At 43.5% G+C, this 27,657-nt stretch overlaps 1 protein-coding gene across 1 annotated transcript in view; it reads left to right on the forward strand.

Moving 5' to 3' along the window:
- The window catches only part of IGSF10 (immunoglobulin superfamily member 10), an 84,296-nt gene that overhangs the window by 44,890 nt on the left and 11,749 nt on the right, over positions 1-27,657 (forward strand). The window contains exons 3-9 of the mRNA XM_049785515.1: positions 3,449-3,560; positions 3,717-4,074; positions 10,594-10,791; positions 12,101-12,230; positions 14,830-15,220; positions 17,111-21,067; positions 21,442-22,342. Of these exons, the coding sequence (XP_049641472.1) occupies positions 3,449-3,560; positions 3,717-4,074; positions 10,594-10,791; positions 12,101-12,230; positions 14,830-15,220; positions 17,111-21,067; positions 21,442-22,342 (6,047 nt within the window). The remainder of the gene's footprint in view (positions 1-3,448; positions 3,561-3,716; positions 4,075-10,593; positions 10,792-12,100; positions 12,231-14,829; positions 15,221-17,110; positions 21,068-21,441; positions 22,343-27,657) is intronic.

Below are 27,657 nucleotides of genomic sequence, written 5' to 3' on the forward strand. Positions count from 1 at the left end.
GCTCAGAAGTTGCTCCTGGCTTGGGGGACCATATGGGACACCAGGGGATCGAACCGCGGTCCTTCCAAGGCTAGCGCAGGCAAGGCAGGCACCTTACCTTCAGCGCCACCGCCCGGCCCCTCCACCCCCTTCTTACCGCAGCATCCCATCCAGCTGCCAGGCATCATCACTCAGTCTTCTGCTTGTCCTGATATATCTTTTAGGGCACACAGAGGAGCTAAATTACCGAGCACTGCATCCCAACCAGTTGTGGGGTGTCATTGCTGGTATGCGGCTTTTTGGTGCTTAGTCCTCTGTTCAGATTTTATGGGACACAGAGAAAGTGCTTTGTCTCCCTCTAGCTGTTCTATTAATTACTGTACCCCAGCCAGCTGCTCTTGGAGGAGCCCCCTCTCCCTGCTCTCAATGCAGATCACAAAAAATCACAGTCACTCACTACAAATGACAAATGTAAAATGATTGTTGGCATTCCAAAGTCTAGCTTTATCAAACATATACTGTTAACATTTGAGAGTTCTACTCTTTTTCTCTTACATTTTAAACTTTTCATTTGGTGTGCATTAAAAAAGAGTCTTATATAGTGAATATAGCCCAAACCCTAAATTTTAACAGAAAAAAGTAGGGGGTCATCTTATATGCCCAGTTGTATTATAGTCTGAAAAATACGGTATATCTATTAAAGGATAGGGAACAATAACAAATAGAAGAGAAAAAGTCTATTTTTTGATTTCTGTAATCAAGGTTGATGAGATCTGACAAGACATGGTGGAACCCCAAATTTTTTTGTTTTGGGGGTCACACCCATTGGCGCTCAGGGTTTACTTCTGACTCTGCACTCAGAAATCACTCCTGGCAGGCTCAGGAGACAATATGTGATGCCGGGAATTGAACCACCAATGGGTTGGCTGTGTGCAAGGCAAACACCCTACCTTCTGTGCTATTGCTCTGGCCCCAGATTTAGAAAATTTAGAGAAAATAAAGATAAGAATAGAAGATCAAGTAGAGGCATTCTCCATTTTTTGTTTTTCATTAATTGGTTGTAAGAGTCTGATGCACATGTTCAACTATAGCTTGTCCTTGAGTATTATGAGATATTCCTGTATTATGCTTAATTTGCCATTCGTTACAGAAGGATTGAAAAGTTTTGCTTGTGTAGGATGATCCATTGTCTGTTTTGATGGTGCTCATAACTCTCATAACTGAAAAACATTGTAACAACAACAGAAAAAGAACAGACTGCGTTAGCCCTCTCAGATGTCATAGGGACTGTCCCAATAAAACTAGAATAGGTATCAATGATCACAGGAGAGCATCTTGCTCATAACACTTAAAATACTAATATAATTAATTTGGAGGGATTTTTGTAGGGAGGGAGGGTAAAATCTGACTTTCTAAGGGTTTTCTCCTGGTTCTGCATTAGGGATCACAATTTGCCTATACCAGTGCTTCTCAATTATTTTCTGTCATGCCCTCCTAGGAAGAAAAAAAACATTTTTCGTGACCCCCATGCAACTGTAAATAGTATCTTTAGTAAAAAGAACTTTAACCTGCAAAACAAAAATAATTTGAGCTGATGTTTAATCAGAGGTGATGTCTGGTTTAATGGCTACAATGAGCATGTTTTGCAATGCATAGCTTTTCGAAGCAGGGTGTGAAGCAGGACACAGCGACTCTCAGCTTCAGAGGCATACAGAGACATAAACACTATTTGAGAAGCACTGGCCTGGACTCACAGTGGCCCTCAAAATACAGCCTGCGGGCCACATATTGTATTTGTTCCCATTTTTTTTCTTCACTTCAAAATAAGATATATGTAGTGTGCATAGGAATATGTTAATAGTTTTTTATTTTACTATAGTCTGGCCCTCCAACGATCTGAGGGACAGTGAACTGGCCCCTTATGTAAAAAGTTTGAGGACCACTGGTAGAGGAGGATATAGGATTCCAGGGATCAAATCCAGGCTACCCAAGTGTAAGGTAATGTCCTACCCACTGTATGACCTCTCAGGACTTAAGATTATTTTAAACTGCATGTGTAATGAATTTGGGACTGTATCCACAACATAAAAAATCAATTACTAACACGACTATTACAATTACTGTTAAATTGGACAAGTGGAAATAGAATTATTCCCAATATGCCTTTCAAATTTTTAATAATTCTGGCAGATTGAATAAGAATTACAAAAAAACAAACAGGGTGGGAGGGATGGGAGAGATGGGAAGGAAATTTTGACATAAAGCAGTGGCAGACATTGTTTTCATAAGGAAAAAAATCCTGAAACAAGCAAACATTCTGGACTATTTATTTGAAAACTGACAGCAAAATAAACAAGCAATAAATAAAATAAAAGTTTTTAAGAGATATGAGCTCCCAGGGAGAAACTGAAAGTTCAGGCTTTGGTTAGAAAATGCTCAAGAACAGAAAATCCATGAGAACTTGCTTCAGGAGCTTTCAAAGAAAATTTGTGGAGGACGGGAACCCACAAATTTGCCTCTAGCCTCAGGAGCAACAGTTCAACTTTACATGTGACTTTCTGACTTAACATTTGAAAAGTTGCAGAACAAACTCATTTCTCTAATGCTTTAGGATGATTCCAGATCCTGGACCTATCTTTCTGCAACCCTGCCTCAGTAACCCACTTATTAGTCCAGATAAACCACTTGAGATGCTTAGCAGCTGGTGCTGGGACAGTCCCAGTGTTTGGCTTAAGCAAGCAGCTTCGACTTTGGAGATCACTCATTCCAGCCAAGCTTCTTGGGGTTCAATCAACTCTTCACTGTTTACAGGCTGCCACGATTTGGAATGAATTACTTACCTTTCAGGGTCTCTCCTGTAAAATGAAATGACAGAAAAACTTTATTTTACTAATATCTTTATTTAAACACCTTGATTACAAACATGATTGTGGTTGGGCTTCAGTCATGTAAAGAGCACCCCCTTCACAGGTGCAACATCCCCATCCCCAATATCCCAAATCTTCCTCCTCCCCACCCTCTCCCCAAATGTACTCTAGACAGGCTTTCTACTTCCCTCATTCATTCTCATTGTTAGGATAGTTCTTAATGTAGTTATTTCTCTAACTACACTCATCACTCTTTTTGGTGAGCTTCATGAAGTGAGCTGTAACTTCCAGCCCTCCTTTCTTTTGTCTCTGAAAATTATTGCAAGAATGTCTTTTATTTTTCTTAAAATCCATAGATGAGGGAGACTATTCTGCGCCTTTCTCTCTTCCTCTGACTTATTTCACTCAGCATAATTTTGTTTGGTTATGGTTTTGATGTTTTCTGCTTGTTTTGTGGCCTCTGAGGTTTTAGGGAGTTTGGTTTTGAAGTCTTTTTTTTTTTTTTTTTTTTTTTTTTTGACAGATTAAAAACTCAGTAAGCACAGGCTATTGTCATTATAAGAATCTGGCTTTTGCTTTTATCTTCCCTTTCCCCCTATCAGCCATTCTCCGCTGAGCTACAAGAGAAGGACAAGGAAAGCACCCACCTACATACTGGATTGAAAGCCACACCTCCAGATCCAGATGTGCACCCCCAAATTATCATCCGAGTCAGTAAAAAAAAAAAAATAGTGATGGTCGTGTAGGAATTCGTCTTGGGGAAACTCCACCTTCCCTTTCAGGAGCTGAGAGTTGAGTTGGAGTTTCTGGAGGCATCCTTCATGGAGGTGGAGTTAGGAAACTAAGGGGGCCTGCCTCCCGCGGAAACAGAGACCCTGGAATCCTATTCTGGGGAGTCCCCTTCACAAGAGTGCTTCTTCAAGCCCTTTGGACCAAACAGCCCTCAGCAAACTGCATCTTCTAGAGACGAACTCTCCTCGAGCCTGCAGGCAGAATTCGGGGAGCCCAGAGCTGAGGACAGCCCGTGGCGACTCAAGCACACCCGAAGCCAAAGGTACCCCGGTGCCCAAGTGCTGGAGGGCGATGTAGATAAATGTGGGTGGGTTCTCCGAATCTGCACTGCTCACTCCCCATTACCAACCCCCTGGAAGTGTCTGCAGAGGTCTCGGGAGAAGCTAGAAATCCGAGAAAACACAGACAAGGCGCGAGTGCAGGGTGCTGAAGGGGAGTTGGGCAGAGGCTCTCTAAAAACTGTACCTATATATCCTTGCCCCTCACCCCCAATCCATGCAAGCATCATTCCCTGACTCCATTGCCTCTGCAACCAGACCAGGCACTTGAACTCTGCTGGCAGCACGGAAGATCACCTGGGTGCAGAGGTGAGCGACTGCACTTTTCCCTCATCTAGGAAAGAGAGAGGGGTGCAACGTGGGGGTGCAGAGGTGTCTGAAAAAGGGGGGGTGCTGTAAAATGAAGTCCCAGCTCTTCCCAGTCTTCTGCAAGACGGAGACCTCCTGAGCAAAGGTGAATTAGGGGGTGGAAACCCCGAGAATGGGGGACCCCACAGATGGGCACTAAAGGAACAAGCCACCTCCAATTTCCCAAGAGCGAGAGCCGGTTGCAAGCCCAGCAGCAAAACTATTGCATTTCTCTCACATTTTACGTTTGTAAAGTTCTGCTGTGCCCCTGTGTGACTTCGAGTGGCCAGGAAAGGGGTTCTCTAGGTCTCTGGGGTTTGAGAAGTGGGCAGATGCCAAAGTGAAGCCACTTTTCTTCACTTGGGTTTGCACACATTTTTATTTATTTATTTTTCTTTCCAGTCTGGGCTTCTCTGAAGCAGCAGAGAGGAAAGAAATCAGGCATGGTCAGTTTCTATTTCATTGGCTTTTCAGACTTTTGATTTTCCTCCACTGCACTCCAGTGGACAAACTTAGAGCTTCTAGTAACTGAGCAAGTGAGGAACCACATCTGGCTCCACTTTTCTTTGCTTATAGGATGACAAGGTGCATCTCCGATCATGCAAAGACCATTAAGATTTTTGCAGTCACTTGCAATGGAGAAAGTGGATTTGTGAATTTCTCCTCCTTTTTGCGTTGTCTTAAATGCGATTCAGAATTCTATTATTTCTGTATCTATGTAGATCTACTGGCTTCAGCCTAGGCTACAGTTTTAGGTTGTCAGAAGGACAGTTGTTGGAATTCAAAAGATTCCAAGGACTGCTGAGATGAAATAAGGATGCTGCTCACTTTTATTAAAAAAGAAGAATAGGGGGGCCAGAGAGATAGCATGGAGGTAAAAGCGTTTGCATTGCATGCAGAAAGTCGGTGGTTTGAATCCCGGCATCCCACATGGTCCCCTGAGCCTGCCAGGAGCAATTTCTGAGCATAGAGCCAGGAGTAACCCCTGAGTGCTGCCGGGTGTGACCCCCCCAAAAAAAGAAAGAGAGAAAGAAAGAAAGAAAGAAAGAAAAAGAAAGAAAGAAAGAAAAAAGAAAGACGAAAGAAAGAAAGAAACAAAGAAAGAAATAAACAGAGAAAGAAAGAAAGAAAGAAAGAAAAAGAAAGAAAGAAAGAAAGAAAGATGGAAAGAAAGAAAGAAAGAAAGAAGAAAGGAAGAAGTAAGAAAGAAAGAGAGAGAAAGAAAAAGAAGGAAAGAAAGAAGAAAGAAATAAAGAAAGAGGGAGAGAGAAAAAGAAAGAAAGAAGAAAGAAAGAAAGAAAGATAGAAAGAAGAAGAAAGAAAGAAACAATGAAAGAAAAAGAAGGAAAGAAAGAAGAAAGAAATAAAGAAAGAAAGAAAGAAAGAAAGAAAGAAAGAAAGAAAGAAAGAAAGAAAGAAAGAAAGAAGAAAGAAAGAAAGAAAGAAGAAAGAAAGAAAGAAGAATAAAAAGTGTTGTGCAGTCCTTGCATGTTCTGAATCTCAGAAGGAAATTGGATTTGTGACCTCTAGTCTGGCTCTGCAAAAGGGGAAACAAATCATGATTTTCCAAAACCGGACACTTTCCTTCCCTGCTTATGCTCCCCCCTGCAGATGTGAAAAAGATGGAAAGGCACAAGGGAGAGAGCTGAAGTTCTAAGCAGATCCAAAGTAGACAGCAACCTATTGGTGTGTGTGTCAGGTGTTGGAGCTGGGGACACCCCAGTTCAAGTACAAGAATTGCACCCCTCACCTTGCCCTCAGCTGGGTAATGAACAGCTGTGTTTATGGTAATTATTTATAAGTGAAATGGGCAATTGCTGGAGGCTAGCTGAGTCAGGCAGCACTGAGGGGGCTTCAGGTTTCTCTCATAGAAAAATGGGAGCTAGGAGTCGGTGAGTGGGTACTAAGAGACCAGGCGCACTGAAGAACTGTTGGAACTGAGTCTGTCTAGTCAAAACTTTTCTACTATATTTAAGCAGAAAATTATCAATAGCAAGAACTTGAAGTAGGTCAAGCATGGCATGATTTTTAGCCACAGGGTTAAACATTATGTGTCAGCACAATAATTAGACAGCCATCTAAATATTAGATGTATTTTTGGGGGGGTCACACCCGGCATCATTACTCCTGGCTCTATGCTCAGAAATTGCTCCTGGCAGGCTCGGGAAACCATATGGGATATTGGGATTCAAACCACCAACCTTCTGCATGCAAGGCCTTATCTCCATGCTGTCTCTCTAGCCCCCCCTGCTCTCTCTCTGGCCCCGCTGTATTTTATAAATTCTTTGTCATCAGTTTCATTCACCCTAAACAGAAATCAGAAAAAATACTTATTCTTTCCTCTTGGCTACCATTTTTACTAGTCAACTATTAGTCAACAAAATACAAGCCCATTACCAATTAATGCTAAACTAAGGAACTATTGTAAAAAGGGTGCATATGTAATTAAAAGGCCAAATATTCTTGTAACCTACATGTTACTAAGTAATTGGCCAAAATTATTATTATAAATTTTACCAACTTGGGAAAGGCAGCACAAAATATTATTGTAAATTCTTCCAGCTTGGGAAAGAGCTTAGGTTAAGTAGGGTGTATTCCAGCAATTTTTGTTTGACTGCAAGTGGCAAAGGCACACAGTTTTTCATCAACTCGGCATTGTTAATTCTCATTATGCATAAATTTTTTTTTTGGTTTTTGGGTCACACCCAGCAGCGCTCAAGGGTTTCTCCTGGCTCTATGCTCAGAAATCGCTCCTGGCAGGCTTGGGAGACCATATGGGATGCCGGGTTTCAAACCACCATCCTTCTGCTGCAAGGCAAACGCCTTACCTCTATGCTACTCTCCAGCCCATGCATACATTTTTAATAAGCTCACCGTTGCTATCTTGCCAAGCGCTAAACTAAGGCTCAACTGGCCTTTCCTCAGCAGTGTCTGCCAGGACCACACCCCCTTTTTTGTGGGGGAGGGGAGTCTAGGCCTATCCCACAACAGTCCTGCTGGTATTTAGCCATCATTCCTGCAGACCAGAGGCTATGGCAGGCAATGTGTCTTTTTGGCAAGGATTTGAGGACAAATTAGAATGTGATTTTTTTTTTTTGTCTTTCCAGTGAATTATGATAGCTCTTAAAAATGCTGCTGAATTTTAACAAGCTGCAAATATAAGCTTTTTTATGATAGATTATGTTATAAAATTGACCCTACACAGATATATACACACATGTGTACATTTGTCTGTGCAGACACACATATACTGAGGCACACACTATATATATAAAACTGGAAGAATAAGTACAAAATGTTAATGATTAATATCTCATTAACAAAGGTATCATTGGTAGAGGGAATGCAAATATTATTTACAGATTTCATTGTTTAAAAGGATACACATGTATTAGTTTCTTTTTGCTTATGGGTCACACCTAATGATGCCCAGTTTAGGGATCACTCCTGGCAGTGTATGGTGGACCATAATCTGTGCTGGAATTGACACAGCACCAGCCACGAGCAAGCCAAGTAAGTGCTTTAAAATAATTCTATCCTGAAAAAAAAAATTCTAGCCTGGAGCCGGAGAGATAGCACAGTGATAGGGCATTTGCCTTGATGCAGCCGACCCAGGATGAATGATGGTGCAAATCCTGGCATCCCATATGGTCTGCCAGGAGTGATTTCTGAGTGCATAGCCAGGAGTAACCCCTGAGCACCGCTGGGTGTAATCCAAAAACCAAAAAATAAATAAATAAATAAAAATTCTATACTATCTTTCTAGTATTTAGTTTTATCCCCTCTAAAGAAGTCTTAGCAAAATTTTATTTAGTCACTGTGATTTACAATGCTGTTGATAATAGCTTGTTGTGTACTATACCACTTTAATCCTATCACCAGTGTCAGCGTCCCTCCACCAATGTCCCCAGATTCCTGTCCCCTGCCACCAACATCTCCTTAGTAGCTTCCTTGTTTTGATTTAATTCTTGCAGTTTGGGATGCTTATTTGGCTCATAGATTTTGATGCATATAGCTAGCTCACTTCTATTGTGCCCAAATGTATGCTGCCCATGACCAATCTCCCTAAGTTATTCCTAGTCTACCTTTTTCTTCTTTCCTACCCCCAAGTGTCCACTTTAACCATCTCAATTTTATAATTAAAAGCCAAATGGTTGACCACATTTTATACTTCCATTCCTATGTCCTGAATCCTCACAGATAAGTAAGAATACCTGGTTTCTGTCCTTCCTCTGACTTTACTTAACAACATATCACCTTCTAGTTCTACCGAAGTTGCATCAAATTTCATGATTTAATCTTTGTGGCTACATAATATTCCACTGTGTTACCACAACTTTAACCACAGCTTCATTTTCTACTTACCTGTCATTGGACATTTGGATTGTTTTCATGTCTTGACTATTGTGCTAAGCACAATAGTTAACATAAGTGTGCATATGTATTTTTTGAATTAGTGGGGTTTTTTTTGTTTTTGTTTTTGTTTTTTGGGCCACATCTGGTGACACACAGAGGTTACTCCTGGCTATGCACTCAGAAATCTCTCCTGGCTTAGGGGACCATATGGGATCGAACCACAGTCTGTCCTAGGCTAGCACTGGCAAGGCCTTACTGCTTGCGCCACTGCACCGGCCCCATGAATTGTTTTTGTATTTGGGGGATAAATGCCAAGAAGTAGAGTTGCTGGATAATATGGAAGCTCTATTTTAAATTTTGTGATAAATTTTCATACTTCTTCAAGACTACATTCCTACCAGCAATGGAAGAGAATTTTCTTAACCACATGCCAACCAACCTTTGTTGTTCTATTCTTTATGATAAATGCCTTTCTCCCTGGAGTAAGATGACATTTCATGGTTTTGATTCAGATTTCACTGGTAACAAATAAGTAATAATGAACAATTTTTCACATACTTACTGGTCATCCATATGTTCTCTTAATGGGTATACTGTTCACCTTTCCTAATTTTTATAGATTATTAATTTCTTTGTTGATGAGCTTTGTATACCCTAGTAAACCTTTATCAGATGTCTTGCATGCAAATATTTTCTCCCATCCAGTAGGGTGTCTTTTAATATTAGCTTGAGTTTCTTTTGCCATGCAAAACTTATTCGATGTAGTCCAAATAGTTTATTTTACTATTATTATCATTGGGTTTTGGATAATATACAGCAATCTTAGGGGTTACTCCTGGATCTACACTCAGAAATAACTCTTGGAAATGCTTAGAAAACTGTACAGTATTTTGGGGTTCACCCCTGGGTTGACTACATGCAAGGCAAGCACCTTACCTGCTATACTCTTGTTCTGGTCCCAACAATTTTATTTTTTAATTTTTTTCTATTTTCTGTTATATTTGTCAATGGAATCATATTATTGGAAGCACCTTTAAAATCAAGATCCTGGAATAGTTTGTCTACATTTTCTTCAATTTATTTTACAGATTGTGATTCATCTTATGTTAACTTTTGTTAACTTTTGCTGTTGTAAGATATGGATCTAGCTATTCTATATCTCAGTTTCTTCCCTCTCCTTCTCTGTCTCTATCTTTGTCTTTCTGTCTCTGTCTCTCTCATCCTATGACTATCCAGTTTGCACAGCACCATTTGTTGAAGCTGCTTCCTTTACACATGATCAGATTTTAAGAGCTTGGCTGTAAGAACTAATGTATAATTAGGAAACTCTGCCTCATAGATTCCAGTCATCATATCTCCATTATGGCCCCTGTTCCCTTCATTAACTCCTATATAAAAAGAGGAGCTGCTTTTCATTCATTACGAAGTAAGAAGCTGTGAAATACTTTTCACTGGATCCCAGAGTTCTGAATAAGGGCAAGCAGAGAACTGCTCTGTCAGAGCTTCCCCCTACAGCAGCTTTGAGTGAACTGACACCCCTGATCTTTTAGGAAGTGCCCCCAGAAGGGAAAACTTCTGTGTATTGGGACTGTGGTCAAATCAAATTACAAGTGGTTTTACTTGGGGCCATACCCTGTTGTTCTCTGGGCTCTGTGTTCAGGGATCACTCCTGATCGGGCTCAGCTATGCCTTGTGGGAACTGAACATGGCTTGCATCCATGCAAGGCAAATACTTTAATCCCTACCTTAATCTCCAGCTCTCAAATGTTTTGGTTTTTTAATTGGCTGACACTGGTTTACAGCATTCTGTAAGAAGGACAATCAGCATTCAGGAGGACAGGGTCACACCTCTGCAAATGCATAATCTCGTGCCATACCCCTGAGTCCATGCAGGGCAGAGAAAGTCTAAAGGAATGAAAAAATCATGACACCCTATAGTGGGATTCTCTGACTCTGGGTGTGGTGTTTTGCAGGATGGTGATGGTGGAAGGCCCGAAGTGCCCCTGCTTCCTGCTCTGCCTAATGGTCATCTGGCTGGTAACCTGCCCTTTCTGCAGGGCATGTCCTCGCCCCTGCACCTGTTACCTGTCTACCGAGGTGCATTGCACTTTCCGCTACCTGACCTCCATCCCCGATGGCTTCCCATCCCACGTGGAACGTGTCAACCTAGGGTGTGTGTGGCCCTTAGCTCCAATGTCAAGGAGGCACCATCTAGTCCCCTCACTTGTCCCTCATCCAGTTGTTTTCTCCATGCTATTTCTCTTGGGAAAGGAATTGCAGGAGGATTGGCAGTTTTTTGATGGGAAAGAGACAGCAAGACCCTTTTTTCCTGTTAAGGAGAAAGTCTTTCTAGAAACTGAAGCCACTCAGATCATGAAGTCCAGGATTATAGAAAAGTTTCTTGCTGGTTGCATTTAAGTGGGAACATAATAATGGTCCTTGTCCTAGGTATCAGCACTCCAGAAAGCGTCTTTCCTGAGATAAGGTGGCCAGAACCATTTTTTTTAGTCCCCCTGACTTTGTCCCTAACAAATTGACACTTAACCTTTACAAATTACTTCATGAAAACCTGCCTAAAGGTTTATTTCCCACTCAAGCAAACACACATGGAAACTTCCTTGCCATTAGTAGGCACTTACATGTGTCAGATACAGTGGATGTGATTGGAGATACAGTGATGAATACTCTCAGCTTCTAGAAAAATCTAGCAGAAAGGAGAACTCAGACTCAGTACAAGCTGATCAGAACAGAGTACCCCAAAGCCAATGAAGAACATTGCCTAGAAAAATACACATATTCACCCACTTAATCCTCATCGCCCTTTCAGACTGGGCTCTCTTATTTGCAACTTGTAAATGAGGAAATGGGCAGAAAAAATTTGACTTATTCAGGTTGGGGTCACTATCTGGGTTATAATCCTGGCCAGACCATTTGGATTCTGAGTCCCAAACTCTTAACCATTACTTTATTGTTTTTTAAAACATTTTAATTTATTAACTTTAATTTTTGGACCACACCTAGCAATCTATGCTCAGAGATTATTTCTGGCCCTACACTCAGGAATTACTCCTGGTCATGTTTAGGGGATCATATAGAATGTTGAGGGTTGAATCCAGGTTGCCTGCATTCAAGGCAAATGTCCTGCCCACTGTACCTCCCATGTATTACTTTATGATTATGGATTTATCGAGGAGAATATATATATACTATATATACATATATATACATATATGTATATATATATATGGGATGTCCAAAGAGGTGGGTGGGCCTTAATGCGCACAGAGGGCTTTTACAACCCCAAAGGTTGGAAGCCAAGGGAATTTACTGCTGTAAAGTTCTGCTATGAGAAGGCCTACTTGCAGGGCTCTCCCCTGAATTTCGTCTGGTTTGGGGACCTGAACATGATCTCCACAAAGCACAGGTGGGAAAAGGGAGTGATATCTGAGCTTTTGTCCACAAATAGCATGTTTATTTCAGATATAACAACTTGGTGAGGTTGGCAGAGGCAGATTTTTCTGGCTTGAGCAGATTGGAGATGCTGCTTCTGCATAGCAATGGCATCCACACAATCCCTGATAAGACCTTCTCAGATCTGCAGGCCTTGAAGGTGAGGACAAGGGTGTAGGAGTAAGCTAGAAGGGTGGGATGTTCCTCCCATAGTAACCCATTTCCATAGCACCCAGAAAGCCAGTATGCTGAAAAAGACATTAAGAGACAATATCAAAGGACTACTGAAAAAATTTTATTTGGGGTGGAGGCACTTCTAGGGCACATCCAGTGATGTTCAGGGGTTATGTCTGTCTCTGTGTCCAGAGATCATTCTTGGCAAGGTTTGGGGGACCATACGAGGTACCAGGGATTCAGTGGGAGGATAAGGGTTTAATTGTGTTCAAATCAAGTGCGTTATTCCCTGTACCATTTCTTCAACCCTGTGGGCTATAAACATTAAAGGTAATTAGAATAATAGTTTTCTCCCATCATAGTCTAGTAGAAAAAAATCAGTACACTGAGATTTCCACACACACTTTAAACTTTGTTTCAGAAAGACTATGATCTGGTCACATTTATCAGAGAATCAACTGTGATTGTTCCTAAAAACAATTGCTGTTTTGGAGTCCACAACATAGTATAGCAGGCAAGATGCTTGCCTAGCATGCAGCTTGATCTCCAGCATCTCATATGGTTCCTGAATATTGCCAGGAATAATCCCTGAGTGTAGAGCCAGAAATAAACACTGAGAAATACTGGGTGTGGCTTAAAACCAAAGACTAACTAAAAAAATCTGACAGAAGTTGCCTTCCTATCATAATAATGTGTGTATATATATATACACCTCAAATCAGAAAATACCCCAAATATGCATTAATTTATAACATCGGCTTATCTCACCACAAAGAGTGGTGAGTGCAGTTAGAAAAATAACGACATGAATAACTATCATGACAATGTTAATAAGTGAGAGAAGTAGAATGCCTGTTTCAAATATAGGCAGGGGGTGAGGGAGAAGGGAGATGGGAGCATTGGTGGTGGCAATGTTGCACTGGTGAAGGGGGTGTTCTTTTTATGATTGAAACCCAACTACAAACATGTTTGTAATCATCGTGCTTAAATAAAAATATTATTTTAAAAAAAACTTCAGCTTATGTTAGCATTCAACTGATATCTGGTGATGAAAAGAAATAAACTGATGATCCAATAGGGTTGGGACTGGACAAATATGGGGCTAATTTGGAAAAGCCTGGCATAAAAGGCCAGCTATTGTCTGATTACCTTATATTAAATGGTGGCATAAGCAAATTCATAGAAATAGGGCAAATTTGTGGTTTTCTAGGAAAGATGCTACCCTAGAAAATGCAACCCTATTATGGAGATAATGAATGTTGTATTTTATTTTGAAATATTGGAATTTTTTTCCAATATTCATTCGTGGAGAGGGTTATAGTATAGTGTAGACTCACAGCTCCATGAATCTACAAGCCCCTACACTAACAATTTTATAGCCCCTTCAAAAACAGAGATTTTATGAGGCACAATTATGATTTTAAATTTCTCTCTTCTATTTCTTTTTATATTTTCATCTAGAAAAGCCATGGATTTCTGTACATTCATTTTTGTTTTGTGGCCTTCAACTTCACATTTTTGTTATTTTCAGGAGCCAATTTTCTTTGTAGAGTCATCGGGGTTTTTTTAGATATAGGATCATGTCATCAGCAAAAAATGAGAGGTTAGAAACTAGAATGAGAGTATAGAGGCGAGAGTGTTTGCCTTGCACGTGGCCTACCCAGATTTGATCCCTGGCATACCATTTGGTTCCCTGAGCATTGCCAGGAGTAATTTTTATAAAAGGTAACTAACATCTAGGGGTTGCTATTATAAAATTGAAAGATAAAGCCATACATTTCTTATAAAATGTAGGTGCAAGGAATTAAATTTAAAGTTGTGGGCCAGAGAGATAGGGGTTAGGGTGCTTGTTTTAAATATGGCTGATCCTGGTTTGACTCCTATACTGCATATGGTCTTCTGAGCACTGTTAAGAGTGACCCCTAAGCACTGAGCCAGGTAGCCCCTCAAAATTAAATTCGCAAGTCAAGATACATTTACTCTGCATATCTGTACCCATCACTATGGAAATGCCCACTACTTTGAAAATGTAAAACATCTAATATTTCTCCCCAGCTTCAAGCTCCAGCATCTAACAGATCTATTTTCCACAGTTCTGCACTGTTTGGAAACAGAATCATAGCATTTCATCTCTAAGTCCCCCAGAACATATTTTAGCATTATGGAAGCCTTTACATAATTTTCACAGTATCTTAAAATGTGAGCAAGTGGGGCTGGAGTTATAGCATTTGCTTGGCACATGGCTCACCCTTGATTCAATTCTCAGCACAGCTTATGGTCTCCTGAACTGCACCATGAGAGACCCCCATGTACAGAGGCAGAGGTAAGCCTTGTGATGTGGCCTCCAAAACCAAACCAAACCAAACCAAACCCACCAACAACAACAAAAAAGTGAGCAAAAATTCCTGCCTACCTTAAAACATTCAGAGTGTTCGGATTTCCCTGACAGTCTCACACTTAAATCTGTTGGATTTAGGATCCAAACCTGGTTGCACACTTTGCCATTGCTGAATCACAATTTATCAGTTATTACCTATTTTACCTTTTGATGAAAGTTCATTTAATTTTTTTATTTAAATTCTTAGGTTCTAAAAATGAGTTATAACAAAGTCTGCAGGCTTCAGAAAGATACTTTCTACGGCCTCTGGAATTTGAGTCGACTTCACATGGACCACAACAGCATTGAGTTCATAAGCCCAGAGACTTTCTATGGGCTCACAGAGCTGCACCTGGTGCAGCTGGAAGGGAATCGGCTCACACAGCTCCATGCGGACACCTTTGTCACGCTGCGCTACCTGCAAGTATTTAAGACCTCATCCATTAAGTACTTGCACTTGTCTAGTAACCTCCTGAGCTCTCTGCCTCAAGAGATGGTCTCTTCCCTGTCCGTCCTGGAGAGCCTCTATCTTCATGGCAACCCCTGGATTTGTGATTGCCGTCTCTCCTGGCTGGCTGTCTGGATACAGGAGAAACCAGGTAAGTAACCTGTGGATTTCACTGTTCATATCAATCCCACAAAATTTGTCCTGGAGTGAATATTCTGTGAGTAAGATGATCAGGAGAATGGACCTGGAGAACACCGGAGATCTAGATCATTCTATAATGATGGATTCTCTTGACGAATGACTGAGTCAATCTCAGGTTAACTGTCAGGTTGCTACTCTCAGCTTTGGATGAAACTTGGGAAGTAAGAAGTATGACCAAGTTGTTCATAATACATTTGTTTCAGGCATTCAGTATTCTAACAGCAGTCTCATCACCAGTGTGCACTTCCTTCTACCGATGTCCCTAGTTTCCTTCCTATTCACCCAAGCCTGCCTCCTTAGTAGACACAAAATGATTTATTTTATATTGATTGTTACAAATGGAATATGGAATTATTGAAATGGCAAATAAAATGATCGAAAAATAGTTTAGTAAAAGAAAATTTGTGAAAATTGTTATATCTCACAATGGGGATATTCAAGTCATTGTCTGAGGGCTTGTTGAGCTGTTTTGCCACTAGCAGAGCCTCTTGTGTTAATGTGTTTGTTCATTGAGCTTACTGGCTTCTTTCTTGCTTTCATATTTAATGTTCAGTAGGAACAATAATGTGGAATTTGCTTTAGCCTTAAATGAGATTTTTTTTTGGGAATTGCATTTAGATTTTTGTTGAATTAAAAATGTTCAATGTAATGGCATTACAAGTTTTTGAGGCTTTTTTCATCCTGCTTCCCATTATGACTTTGACTGTACCCAGGTAGTGAATACTACCTTTATACCTGTACCCAGGTAATATATATGAGTGTTCTAGGATCTTCTTCCTTCCATTTCCTCTTACCTTTGGAATAAATGATATTTCCACGCAGGATGTGCTCATTCCTTGCATCTCTGGTTAGGAAATTGCATACCAAAATAATTTTTCAAGGACAATTGTCCATCTGTACCTGATTTTGGGGTATGTGCATCTAACTAGATTTGTCTGTTCATTTTAAAATATGATTTTTTGCTGTTTTGATTGATTCTGTGAGTTTTTGTGGATTAGCTTCCTGTCGCATGTCTAATATGTCATCATCTTTTCACTCCTTAGGATGGCTTTTTATTTTAACAATTGTTTCTTTACTGGACTTCAGCTTTCTCTTTTATTTTACTCTTGGAGTGAACCCCCAACTATGTCTAATTTCTATATATTTGGTTGATGATTTCCTTCAAGTCTTTGACGCATTTTGGTTGATGTTATTAGATATTTGTCGAGTTTATTTTGCTTGAGGCCTTCCTGTCTCCTCACTGCCTTCCAGTTTTTTCACTGCCATTCACTGAAGAAACTTTCCTGGCTCCATCACAGGCCACTAGATTTTTCTTGTTTCAGGATTGTTGCATGAGGGCTTTGGTTGTTCCAAGTAAATGTCATGTTTGGTATTTTTGGTCTGCATTGAATCTGTAGAGGTCAGTAATTTTCATTTTAAAGTATGTTACTTATTCTGATCTGTAAGCAATGCATATATTTCCATTTTATCATTCTTTTTACAATATCTTCTATTTTTCTGCGTATATTAGTTTTAGGATTTTTTTCTCTTAATTTTTTTTGTGCAACATCCAGCAATGCTCAAGGCTTATTTCTAGTTCAGTACTGAAGGATCACTCTGGCAGGACTCAGGAAATCATATGAGGTACTGCACTCCAACCCCTAGTACAAATTTTTTAAAGTCACATTTATAAAATTGCAACGAGTTTTTTTCCCCTAATTTGACCAATCCCATTGTGTATAGAAATGCTCATATTTTTGTGTATTAAAATTGCATTTTCCACCTTATTTATCACATTGATTCACAGGTACTCATTCACAAACAGCAATCATCCAATTCTCTTTTCTTTTTCCCCACCCAGATGTCATCAAATGCAAAAAAGACCGGAATACCTCCAATCCTCAGCAATGTCCACTTTGCACCAACCCCAGGACAACACAGGGCCAGCTGTTGGGCACAGTCCCAGCCACAGCTTTCCAGTGTGTCAAGCCTACCATCGAGGTGTCCTCCAGAGGGATGAATCTGAACGCCCCACAAGGGAGCCCTCCCAAGTCCATCTCTCTAGGGGACTTCATGGCCCCGTTAGGCTCCCTCACTTTGAACTTAACCGACCAGTCTGGAAACGAAGCTACTGTAGTCTGCAGTGTTGGAAAACCCATGGCTAACTCATCCAGGGCTGCAGAAAATGGCTCAGTTGTTCTCAATGTGACATTTGACGTGCCTCTAGTGTGTGACCTTGCTGAAAGTCACTTCCGAGCCATGTGGCAGATCCTGGCCCTGTATAGTGATACTCCACTGATGCTGGATAGGAGCTTCCGGCTCCCAGGGCCACTAGCCCTTGGCTATCACTACAGACAGATGGTAACAGGGCCTGAAGACACATTCACCGGTGTCCAGGCAGCACTCAGGGCCCAGCCTATTTGGCTCATGCAAGCCTGCGTAGCCTTGTGGCTTGACCGGGCAGCCACTACTCCCAGGGCCATTGTGCTCCGTTTTTCTAGTCAGGCCAGCTTCACTGCACCCCACCCAGAGCCCCAAGCAGCCCCATGGACACTGATCCACAAGGAGAAGGACACAAAGCTTGAGCTCACCATTCTGGCTGGTGGGACTGTCACTTTGGATTGTTCTGGCTTAGGGGACCCCAAACCTCGTTTGCAGTGGCTACTGGTGGATGGGACCAGAGTGAGCTCCCCTTATGTGAGTGAAGACAGTCGAGTCCTGATCCACAGGGACGGGAGGCTGGAACTGCACTCTGCCTCGACATCAGACTCTGGTGCCTACAGTTGTGTCAGCGCCAATTCCCACAATGCTGATGTACTCACCTACTGGGTGACTGTGGTGGATCCCCATGGGGACGCTGACCCAGAGAGCGTCACCACCCAGATGGTTTTCCTTGGTGAGTCCCTGGACCTCCCATGCCAGTCCAGTGGGAGCCCTGACCCCTCTACCAGTTGGGTCCTTCCAGGGGGTACTGTGCTGCCTGGGTCTGCCTCACATGGGCATGTTCTCAACAACAGCACCTTAAGCACCCCCCAGGTGACCCTCAAAGACCAGGGTCTCTACCACTGCATCGTGGCCAATCCGTTAGGAATGGATGTGCTGACCTACCGTATTGCTGTTCGTATAAAGGGTCCTGGGTTGGGGGAGTACCACGTGGAAAACGAGGGCTCTGGGTTTGGGGAGCCCAATCCCTCACTGGTCCCACACCCCACTCCTGCTCCCAGAGGGGCAGAGGCTGGACGCCCAGTAACCAGAAGGCGGTTGCGTTATCATGAGCAGCGACGGCAGCATTTGTCCTCTGCACGCAGGATTGATCCCCAGCATTGGGCAGTGCTCTTGGAGAAAGCCAAGATGAGAGGCAAGCCCCAGGAGCAGGGGGGGCTGGCAGAAAGCCCCCCTGCACATGCTAACCAGATAACCACGCCCAGAGAGGAGGAATCTTCAGGCCTGACTACTCCGGGGGAAGAAGCAGGGGTCCTGGCCATAGCTGCAAGCAGTGCTGGCTTCCCTAGATTACTGGATCATCCCCCTCCAAAGACACCCACAGTCTCTGGAAGCACTCCCCAGTGGGGAAAACTAATTGAATTCCAAATCTCTGCTCCTATCATTGCCCAGAATGCACCGCCGGCCACTCCCAGTTCATGGCCCAGTACCCTGAGCCCTGAATTCTTTCCCCTGAGGCCCCTCCAACCTGAAGGCACTGTGTCTCTGAGGACTGGTCATGTGTTGAAAATAGATCATCTGCGAGGGGAATCCTCAGTGATGACAGGGACTAAGTTCCAAGCTGGCAGAGTCAGAGGTTTGCCCAGTGGCAGCCATCAAATATCTGTAGCAGGATTTGCTGAGTCCAGGAGTAGCCTTGCACATTCCCACCCCACTCCAGAGTTGAGCCGCTCTGTGCTCCCTTCTGGCCAGGCCATGGCTGCCCAGAGTCCAGTACCCTGTCCCAGGAAAGGCATTGGTTCTCCCCCAGCATGCAGGCCCTTTACCAGACGAAGGAGAATCTGGGGCAAGGGCCCGCTGACTAGTTCCTACAGAACTCCAGCTCTTGGGCTGCACAGGTTCGGCTTAGTGCGGCCACAATTCAGTGGTGCTGTGGAAGGAAGCACCCCTTCTTTGACTGTTCCTGAACTCAATGGGGGGTGTCTGTCCTGTCCAGGGGTAGAGTCGTCTTTGCCCAGTTCAGCTCCTGTCCACTCTCTCAAACTGCACCCAAGCAGGATCCCCTCAACCCCTAATCCATTACTGCCATGGAAGGACCAGACAGACATCCAGACCACGGATACACCCCCCATGGAATATTTGGGTGCTCTATGGACTCAGGTCATAACACAGACCCCAACATCTACAGCTGTGGACAAGATTCCTGCCTCTCCTGTAGATCTCCTGAGTGTACCTGGCACAGCTTTAGTGAGAAGAGAAGCATTCGTCACCCCTCCACTTGTACGCCTCCTCACCAAGTACCCTAAACCCACTGCTCTGGCCATGAGGAAGTTTACAAGAGGGAAAATTTCCCGGAGTCAGGGCATGGCCAAGAGCCCCATCCCAAGAGAGGGGTTCAGAACTCAGCGCAAACCAGAACCTGTGCTCCCTAAAACATTTCCTACTGGGTCACCCCATCACACCACACCCCTGTCTCTTTTCACACATCTTCCCTCCATAGCACTGGGCCATGACAAGGCCCAAACACGCAGGCAAGGACACAGGCCCGCAGGAACAATGCTACCTCCACTCACCCTGGATCCTGCCACTCTGTCTCATATCCCGAGCCCTGAACCCAGCACAGATCCCCTCCCCATGCAGACGGCATTGCTAACCATGACAACTGCCACCCCTCGAACAAGCACCATCGATGCAACCCATATAGACAGACCTGGGGACCGGGCATCAGAGAGGGAAAAGGAATTGGATCTCTCTTTTGTCCAGAGTTTCAGCTTCACCATGGAAACCAGGGGGGTCCCACCAGGTCTAACCCCAGCTAGAGCATCAGCTGCATCCAGCACCCCTGTGTTCACCCAGACCTCATGGGGAAGTGCAGAAGGAAAGGCCAGCCCTACTGAATTGCCTTCGAGAATCCAGACTCTCGGGGTCCTGGGACAACTGACAGAGAATGCGCAGAATCTGCAGGAAACATCCACTTCAATCACAGTCCTGTCCAGCTGGGCACACCAGCGTGCCCTAGTCAGAAACTCCCTACTGCGCCCCGTCCTGAGTCCTGGTGGCCCATTTGTGCCCACAGTTCCCAGTTTCCTTTCTTTAACCCATCCAAGTGCCCCTCCAGTTTCCAGGACAAAGACCCACCCCAAGAAGAAAGTACCTAAAAGCTCCATCCCCCGTGTGGACCCGCAGCAGCTGGCAGTAGAGGCAACATCTCCTAGGGCCAACTCAGGGTTCACCAGTCTCACCTTGTTGACTCCCCAAGTCCTCCATTCCCAGACCTCCTTCTCCCCTGCCCAGCCTCTTCCAGTTCAGCCATGGGATTCTCCATGGGCTTCCCCACCACGGTCCAAGAAGAACCACTTTGGGCACTCACTGGACCGAGCTGCCACAGAGGTTGAAGGTCCAGGTTTGCCCAAGGGTGCCATGTTTCCTCCCACATGGGACAGGCAGCAGAAGGCAGTGGATGGTGCCTTTGGGGTGACCACCCATGGCTCGCGCCTTCCCTCTGCCTCCCTGTCCAGGAATCTGTTTGAGAGACCCAGGATTGTTGGAGGCAGAGCTGCCAGTTACACTGTTCTGGCACACTCAGACATCTTCCTGCCTTGTACGGCCACTGGGAACCCCCTACCCACTCTGCGCTGGACCAGAGTCAACACAGGTATGTGTGCCGCTGAATTGGGCCTGCCTGTGTGGCTCTCTCAGGGGTAAAGCAATGGGGGAAGGAGGGAAGTCCAAGGGTAGCTTTCAGGGTTACATACCCCCCAAAAACTCCTCGTTTCACATTTCTCCAAAATGTACCAACTATCCTTGTCCACCTTGCATTGCATGGTGGGTCTCTTTTGATTGGTTTTGTTTTCTTTGGGTTTTGAAACACGTATTGTTTATAGAACATTTGTCCCCCAGGTTTTGAGGCCATCCAGCTGGGGTTAAGCAGCTGCCATTTAAATGGCAAACTCTGGGGTATAGACGTTGCTTCTCATTGTAGCCTCCTGTATTTCTGAACTCGATCTTTCATTTCTCCTTTCTCATCAGGACTTGATTTGTCTGGAAGAAAAAAGGACAGCAGGTTCCAGGTGCTGGACAATGGGACCCTGTCCATACAGAAGGTGGACATTGAAGATCGGGGGCAGTACCTGTGCTCTGCGTCTAATGCCTTTGGCTCTGACCACCTCTATGTCACCTTGTCGGTGGTTTCCTACCCACCAAGGATGCTGGAACCAGCAGCCAAGGAGCTCACGGTGCATTCAGGAAGCTCAGTGGTGCTACCATGCCCAGTGGATGGGAGCCCACGCCCCAGCATTTCCTGGACTCTCTCCAACCAGACGGTGGTCACAGAGTCACTTGAGGGGAATGGGCAGGCCCAGGTGACCTGGAATGGGACATTGGTCCTCCATAATCTCAGTGTTTCTGATGGGGGCGTGTACCAGTGCACTGCCAGCAATGCAGCAGGCCAGGACTGGCTGCAGGTAAGAATCCTGGTCATTGCAGCCCTGCCTGTTATCTTGGAGCCCAAAAGGGAGGTAGTGGCAGGGACCTGGGGCCACAGTCTGAGCCTGCCCTGTACTGCCACTGGAACCCCACAGCCTGAAGTGCGCTGGATCCTTCCTGACAGCACTGAGATTCAGCCTCTACAACTGGCTCCGTCCAAGTTGTTCCTGTTTGCCAATGGGACACTGCAAGTGAGCGATGTAGCCTCTTCAGAGCAGGGCACATATGAGTGCATTGCCTCCAGCCCTGCTGGCTCTGAGAAAAGGGTGGTTCTTGTGACCTTGGAGCCCCAGAAGACCCTCCCTAGGATAGACACCGCATCCCCAATGTGGACTGAAGTAGAGTTGGGAGCCAGACTGCTGCTGAACTGCTCAGCCACCGGTGAACCAAAGCCCAGGATTGCCTGGCGGCTGCCATCCAAAGCTGTGATTGACCAGTGGCATAGGTGAGCTAGTCTATGTATTGATGGGACAGGCTGGTCCAGAGTGATTTCTGGCATATGGGAGGTCTGGGTTTGATGCCGAGGGCCCAGAATTAAAGGATCTAACTTGTTGGACAGCTTGCTACTGTGACTAGGACCCAGTGAGACATAGCCATAGGCCAAGAGACCCCAGAATGGCCCATTATGGTCTTTTAAAGACTGGCTGAAATAGCAAAATCTGCATGGCCAACTTCTTTTGTGGAGGTGGGGTATTCTCAGAGATCCTCAAGGATTACTCCTGGTTCTGCATTCAATGGTTACTCCTGATTCTGCATTCAGGAATTACTCCTGGTAGTGCTTGGGAGATCATATGTGATGCCGGGGATCAACCCTGGTCGGCCATATGCAAGACACATGCCCTACCCTCTTGTCCTGTCATTCTATCCCCAAGGGCCAACTTCTTACTGCATTTGTGTAGCTACAAGCAGAATGAGAATCTCATTTGCTTCCATCCTTAGTGTCAGTTTACAAATGGCGATGGTATGAAATGTAGTTGTCCTTTCTCTGCCTCTGAGAGGGGATGTTTGTGAATTCAGTCAAGGACCCAGAGAGACTCCATTTTAGTCTTGGGCCAACTGCTTTCCATGCTGGTATAATTTGTGCTTGATTCTTTCTTTTTTTTTTTTCTTTTTCTTCCCCTCCCTCCCCTGATTCTTTTTAATGTGGCAAAACATTCTGTCAGCATCAGGACATTAAGGCTTTCCAGAAGCAAGATGTGATTTTAGGACCTCATCTTGCCTCATATGGCCCAAACATGATAATATACATGCTTGTGGGTGGAGTAAAACGTATTTTTATTAGATTGTCAGATTAAATCCTTCTGTCGAAAAATAACAGTTGTGGGGCTGGAGAGATAGCATGATTGTAAGGCGTTTGTCTTGCATACAGAAGGATGTTGGTTCGAATCCTGGCATCCCATATGGTCCCTGAGCCTGCCCTGAGCAATTTCTGAGCCTAGAGCCAGGAATGGCCCCTGAGCACTGCCGGACGTGACCCAAAACCAAAAAAAAAAAAAAAAGAAGAAAAAGAAAAAGAAAGAAAGAAAGAAAGAAAGAAAGAAAGAAGAAAGAAAGAAAGAAAAGAAAGAAAGAGAAGAAAGAAGAAAGAAGAAAGAAAGAAAAGAAAGAAAGAAGAAGGAAAGAAAGAAAGAGAGAGAGAGGAGAGAGAGAGAAGAGAAAGAAAGAAAGAAAGAAAGAAAGAAAGAAAGAAGAAAGAAAGAAAGAAAGAAAGAAAGAAAGAAAGAAAGAAAGAAAGAAAGAAAGAAAGAAAGAAAGAAAGAAAGAAAGAAGAAGAAAGAAAGAAAGAAAAAGAAAGAAAGAAAGAAAGAAAGAGAAAGAGAGAGAAAGAAAGAAAGAAGAAGAAAGAAAGAAGAAAGAAAGAAAGAAAAAAAGAAAGAGAAAGAGAAAGAAAGAAAAAAGAAAGAAAAAAGAAAAGAGAAGAAGAGAAAGAAAGAAAGAAAGAAGAAAGAAAGAGAGAAAGAAAGAAAGAAAGAAAGAAGAAGAAAGAAAGAAAAAGAAAGAAAGAAAGAAAGAAAGAAAGAAAGAAGAAAGAAAGAAAGAAGAAAGAAAAGAAAGAAAGAAAGAAAGAAAAGAAGAAGAAGGAAGGAAGGAAGGAGGAAGGAAGGAAGGAAGGAAGGAAGGGAGGAAGGAGTAAGAAAGGAAGAAGAAAGGAAGAAAGAAAAAATAAAGAAAGAAGGAAGGAAAGAAAGAAAGAAAGAAAGAAAGAAAGAAAGAAAGAAAGAAAGAAAGAAAGAAAGAAAGAAAGAAAGAAAGAAAGAAAGAAAAAGAAAGAAAGAAAGAAAGAAAGAAAAGAAAAGAAACAGTTGTTGGAAGCCAGACTGAATGACCTTATGCAATGATTTCCTGCAATTTGACAGAAAAAAGACGGGGACAAATCAGGTCTGTCAGTTCTGTTTGCTTATTCACTAACTGAAAATACCTGTTAGAAAATTTATACATTATTTCTAGAAGTGGGAAGTGTCTAGTGTTCACTGTATATTGGTGTTGTATTTGGTTAATGATTTTCATTAGTGAGCTTTCTAGAAGAGGGATGTTTCTAATGTTCACTGTATATTGATGTTGTATTTAGTTAATGGTCATTAGTGAGCTTTAACTTAAAGGTATTTTCAATTAGATAAACTGATATTGAATACAATATTAAAATTAGTTTTTTCAGCTTAAATTTTTTCCTTAGGAGTGGTCACTGAGCACAGAACCATGATTAAGACCTGAGCACTGCAGAGTGTGACCCAGTTTACCTCCCCACACCCAGTTATGCACACTTTAGAAATCATGTTTTGGGGTTTTTGCTGTTTGTTGGTTTTGGGGTCCCATCTGCAGTGTTCAGGGGAACATTTTCAGTGCCTCCTGCATGCAGAGCTGAGCTTAGTCCACTGAATTCTCTCTCTTGCCCTAGAAACCAGGTTTGTTAGGGACATGAATATAGAGCTACTTAGAGATTGATTTAATTTGAATTAGATTGAATTTAAATTTTTTAAAAACATTAATGCTCTATCAGCGTGTCTCATTTCCTGGCTTATAAGCTGTTGTGTATGAAAATATTACCATAAGATTATTCTTTGCCTGTTGTCCCACCTTGACCTTCCGGGTGGGGGCGCTGTTGAGAGCCCAATAAATAGTTTGGGAGCGAAGTGTTCAGGGTCGTTTGCCAGAGTGGGCTGGCTGGCTCCAGGTGTGTTTTGGAGCTAGCAGCAGGCTGACAAAGGACTCTCTTGGCCCAACCTTTTACCCCTTAACCCTCCTGTCTGTGTGGATTATTGGCTGCAGATAAATATTACCAAGATCTCCCCCCAAAAGGGGACAAAGGGATGGGAATCAATTTCTCATTCTGGGAGCTCTTTGCGGATACTCAATCAACAAAGGAGTAAATGGGACCCAACAAATGGGGCAACAATAAGCATTTCACGAATTCAGAAAATTTCTCTTTTCTTTAATAGATGCATTTAAAGTAATAAAAATGCTGCTCATCATTCTCCGTAGCTGAGATTCATATTTTCACCCAAGCAGATACGAGAGTAAGAAGGGAGCTTTCAGGGGAGGTAGAGGTATTTGTCTTCAACTTTCAGGAATGACAGATCCAATTCAAATTTTAGGCTTTAAAGACAAAGCAGAAAGCATTCCCTGGGCCTTAGATGGGCTTCCAGGAAGTGGAAATAGTATGTGAAGAGAGACTGTCTTTAGTTCACCCAAAGGCTGAGTGTTTCAAAAGAAGCTACTGCGGACTCAATAAATCTCATTCACGGTTTCCAACAAATCCTTTCTCTAAGTCAGAGAAAGTAGGCAGGCTGTGTATTTTCAGATAGCAAAGAATTTATTTAACAAATGCAGAGTTCCTGACCTCACTCTATGGGCTGGCTTTTCCAGAGGGGAGATCTGGTCTCTAGAAACACCCCCCAGTTGCTAAGTAAGCACTTTGAGGTTCTCTGCAGTTGACTTTCTTGGTGAGGGGATTTTTTTTTTTTTTACCTAGATGAATGCACCTTCCATCTGCCCACCCAAGGAAGGACCACAGGCATTCTGGACACATTGCAAGTCCTCTCTGCTCCCATCTGGGTGTGGGGTGTTTGATTTTAGATTCTCAGAAAACATATAGCCTAATTCTGCTCTTCAGTGATTCTGTCATGGTCAGGTGAGCTGGCCCTTCTCACCTACTTGCAGAGCACTCACTGGCAGAACCAAAGCTTGTTTTATTATTTTTTAGTGAGCTTCATCAGGAAACTCTTTTAACTCTCTCCAGCACTTTCCACATCACTTACATGCATCTATCTCCATGAGGGATAGCTCTGCCCCACAGGAAGTACTTCATGCCTGCTTGTCTGAGGTGTGGTGTGTTGGTCCCTGCTGGGACATGTTGAGTGATTTCAGACCACACAATGAAGCTGGTGAATAAAGCAGAAAGCTTTATGTTCTATTTTACAATGACCACAAATGCTGGCCTCTCTTATTTTTTAATCTTTTGGGCTACATTTGGCCACACTCCTAGAAGTGCTCAGGAAATGATATGTGGTACTTAGAACTGAGTCTGGGAGGACTGCATGCAAAGTAAGTGTCCTAGTTACAGTCTTCTCTCTCCAGAACCAACTTACCTCTCTCTTTATAAAGGCCTATAGTCTCTCTAGAACTTGGAGAATGACATATTTTTAATAGTGCTGGGGACTAAGCCAAGTCTCATACATGCAAAGCAGGCAAATGGCTTTATTTTTTGTTTTGTTTTTGGATCATACCCAGCAGTGCTCAGGAGTTACTCCTGGCTATGAGCTCAGAAATTACTCCTGATAGGCTAGGGGGACCATATGGGATGCCGGGATTCGAACCACCGTCCTTTCACATGCAAGGCAAACACTTTACTATCTTTCCAGCCCCCCAAATGGCTTTTAAAAAAAAGTTAGATCATTACTAATGAGAGTGAGAAAGGTGTTTGAGCATTACTAAGGGCCAGAGAGTTCAAAGAACTGCACAAGGGTGTCCCAGGATACCCCCAGCACCATAGGGCCCCCAGACCACTCAGGCACTGCAGTGTGATCCCAAACAAACAAACAAACAAACAAAAAAACAAAAACCCAATGCCGAAGAAACTACATTCGGGAGCTACCCAGCGAGACAGTGAGTGAGTAAGAAATGGCTGGATGTGGGGGTTTCCAGGCAGAGTGCTGACTGCTCTACCTGCAGAGTCCCCACCCGGCTGTGCTTCTTCTGAGGAAACTGAGCAACGGAAGGGAGCCCTGTCCTACTCTTCTCTGTCTTTCCTGAACTCTGGAAGCTCTCCTCAGAGCCCTGGGAAGTGAACCCCAAGGAAACTACATTTGGGAGCTGCCCAGCGAGCCGGGGAGTGAGTAAGAAATGGCTGGATGTGGGGGTTTCCAGGCAGAGTGCTGACTGCTCTACCTGCAGAGTCTCCACCCGGCTGTGCTTCTTCTGAGGAAACTGAGCACCGGAAGGGAGCCCTGTCCTACCCTTCTCTGTCTTTCCTGAACTCTGGAAGCTCTCCTCAGAGCCCTGGGAAGCGAACCCCAAAGAAACTACATTTGGAAGCTATCCAGCGAGCCAGAAACTGAGCACCTGAAGGAAGCCCTGTCCTACTCTTCTCTGTCTTTCCTGAACTCTGGAAGCTCTCCTCAGAGCCCTGGGAAGCGAACCCCAAAGAAACTACATTCGGAAGCTACCCAGCGAGCCAGTGACTCTCCTCAGAGTCCTGGGAAGTGAACCCCAAAAATACAGCATTCTGAAGCTGCCCAGCGAGCGAGTGAAAACTACACCTGA

Source organism: Suncus etruscus, chromosome 13, assembly GCF_024139225.1.
Source record: "Suncus etruscus isolate mSunEtr1 chromosome 13, mSunEtr1.pri.cur, whole genome shotgun sequence".
Classification (NCBI taxonomy): domain Eukaryota; kingdom Metazoa; phylum Chordata; class Mammalia; order Eulipotyphla; family Soricidae; genus Suncus; species Suncus etruscus.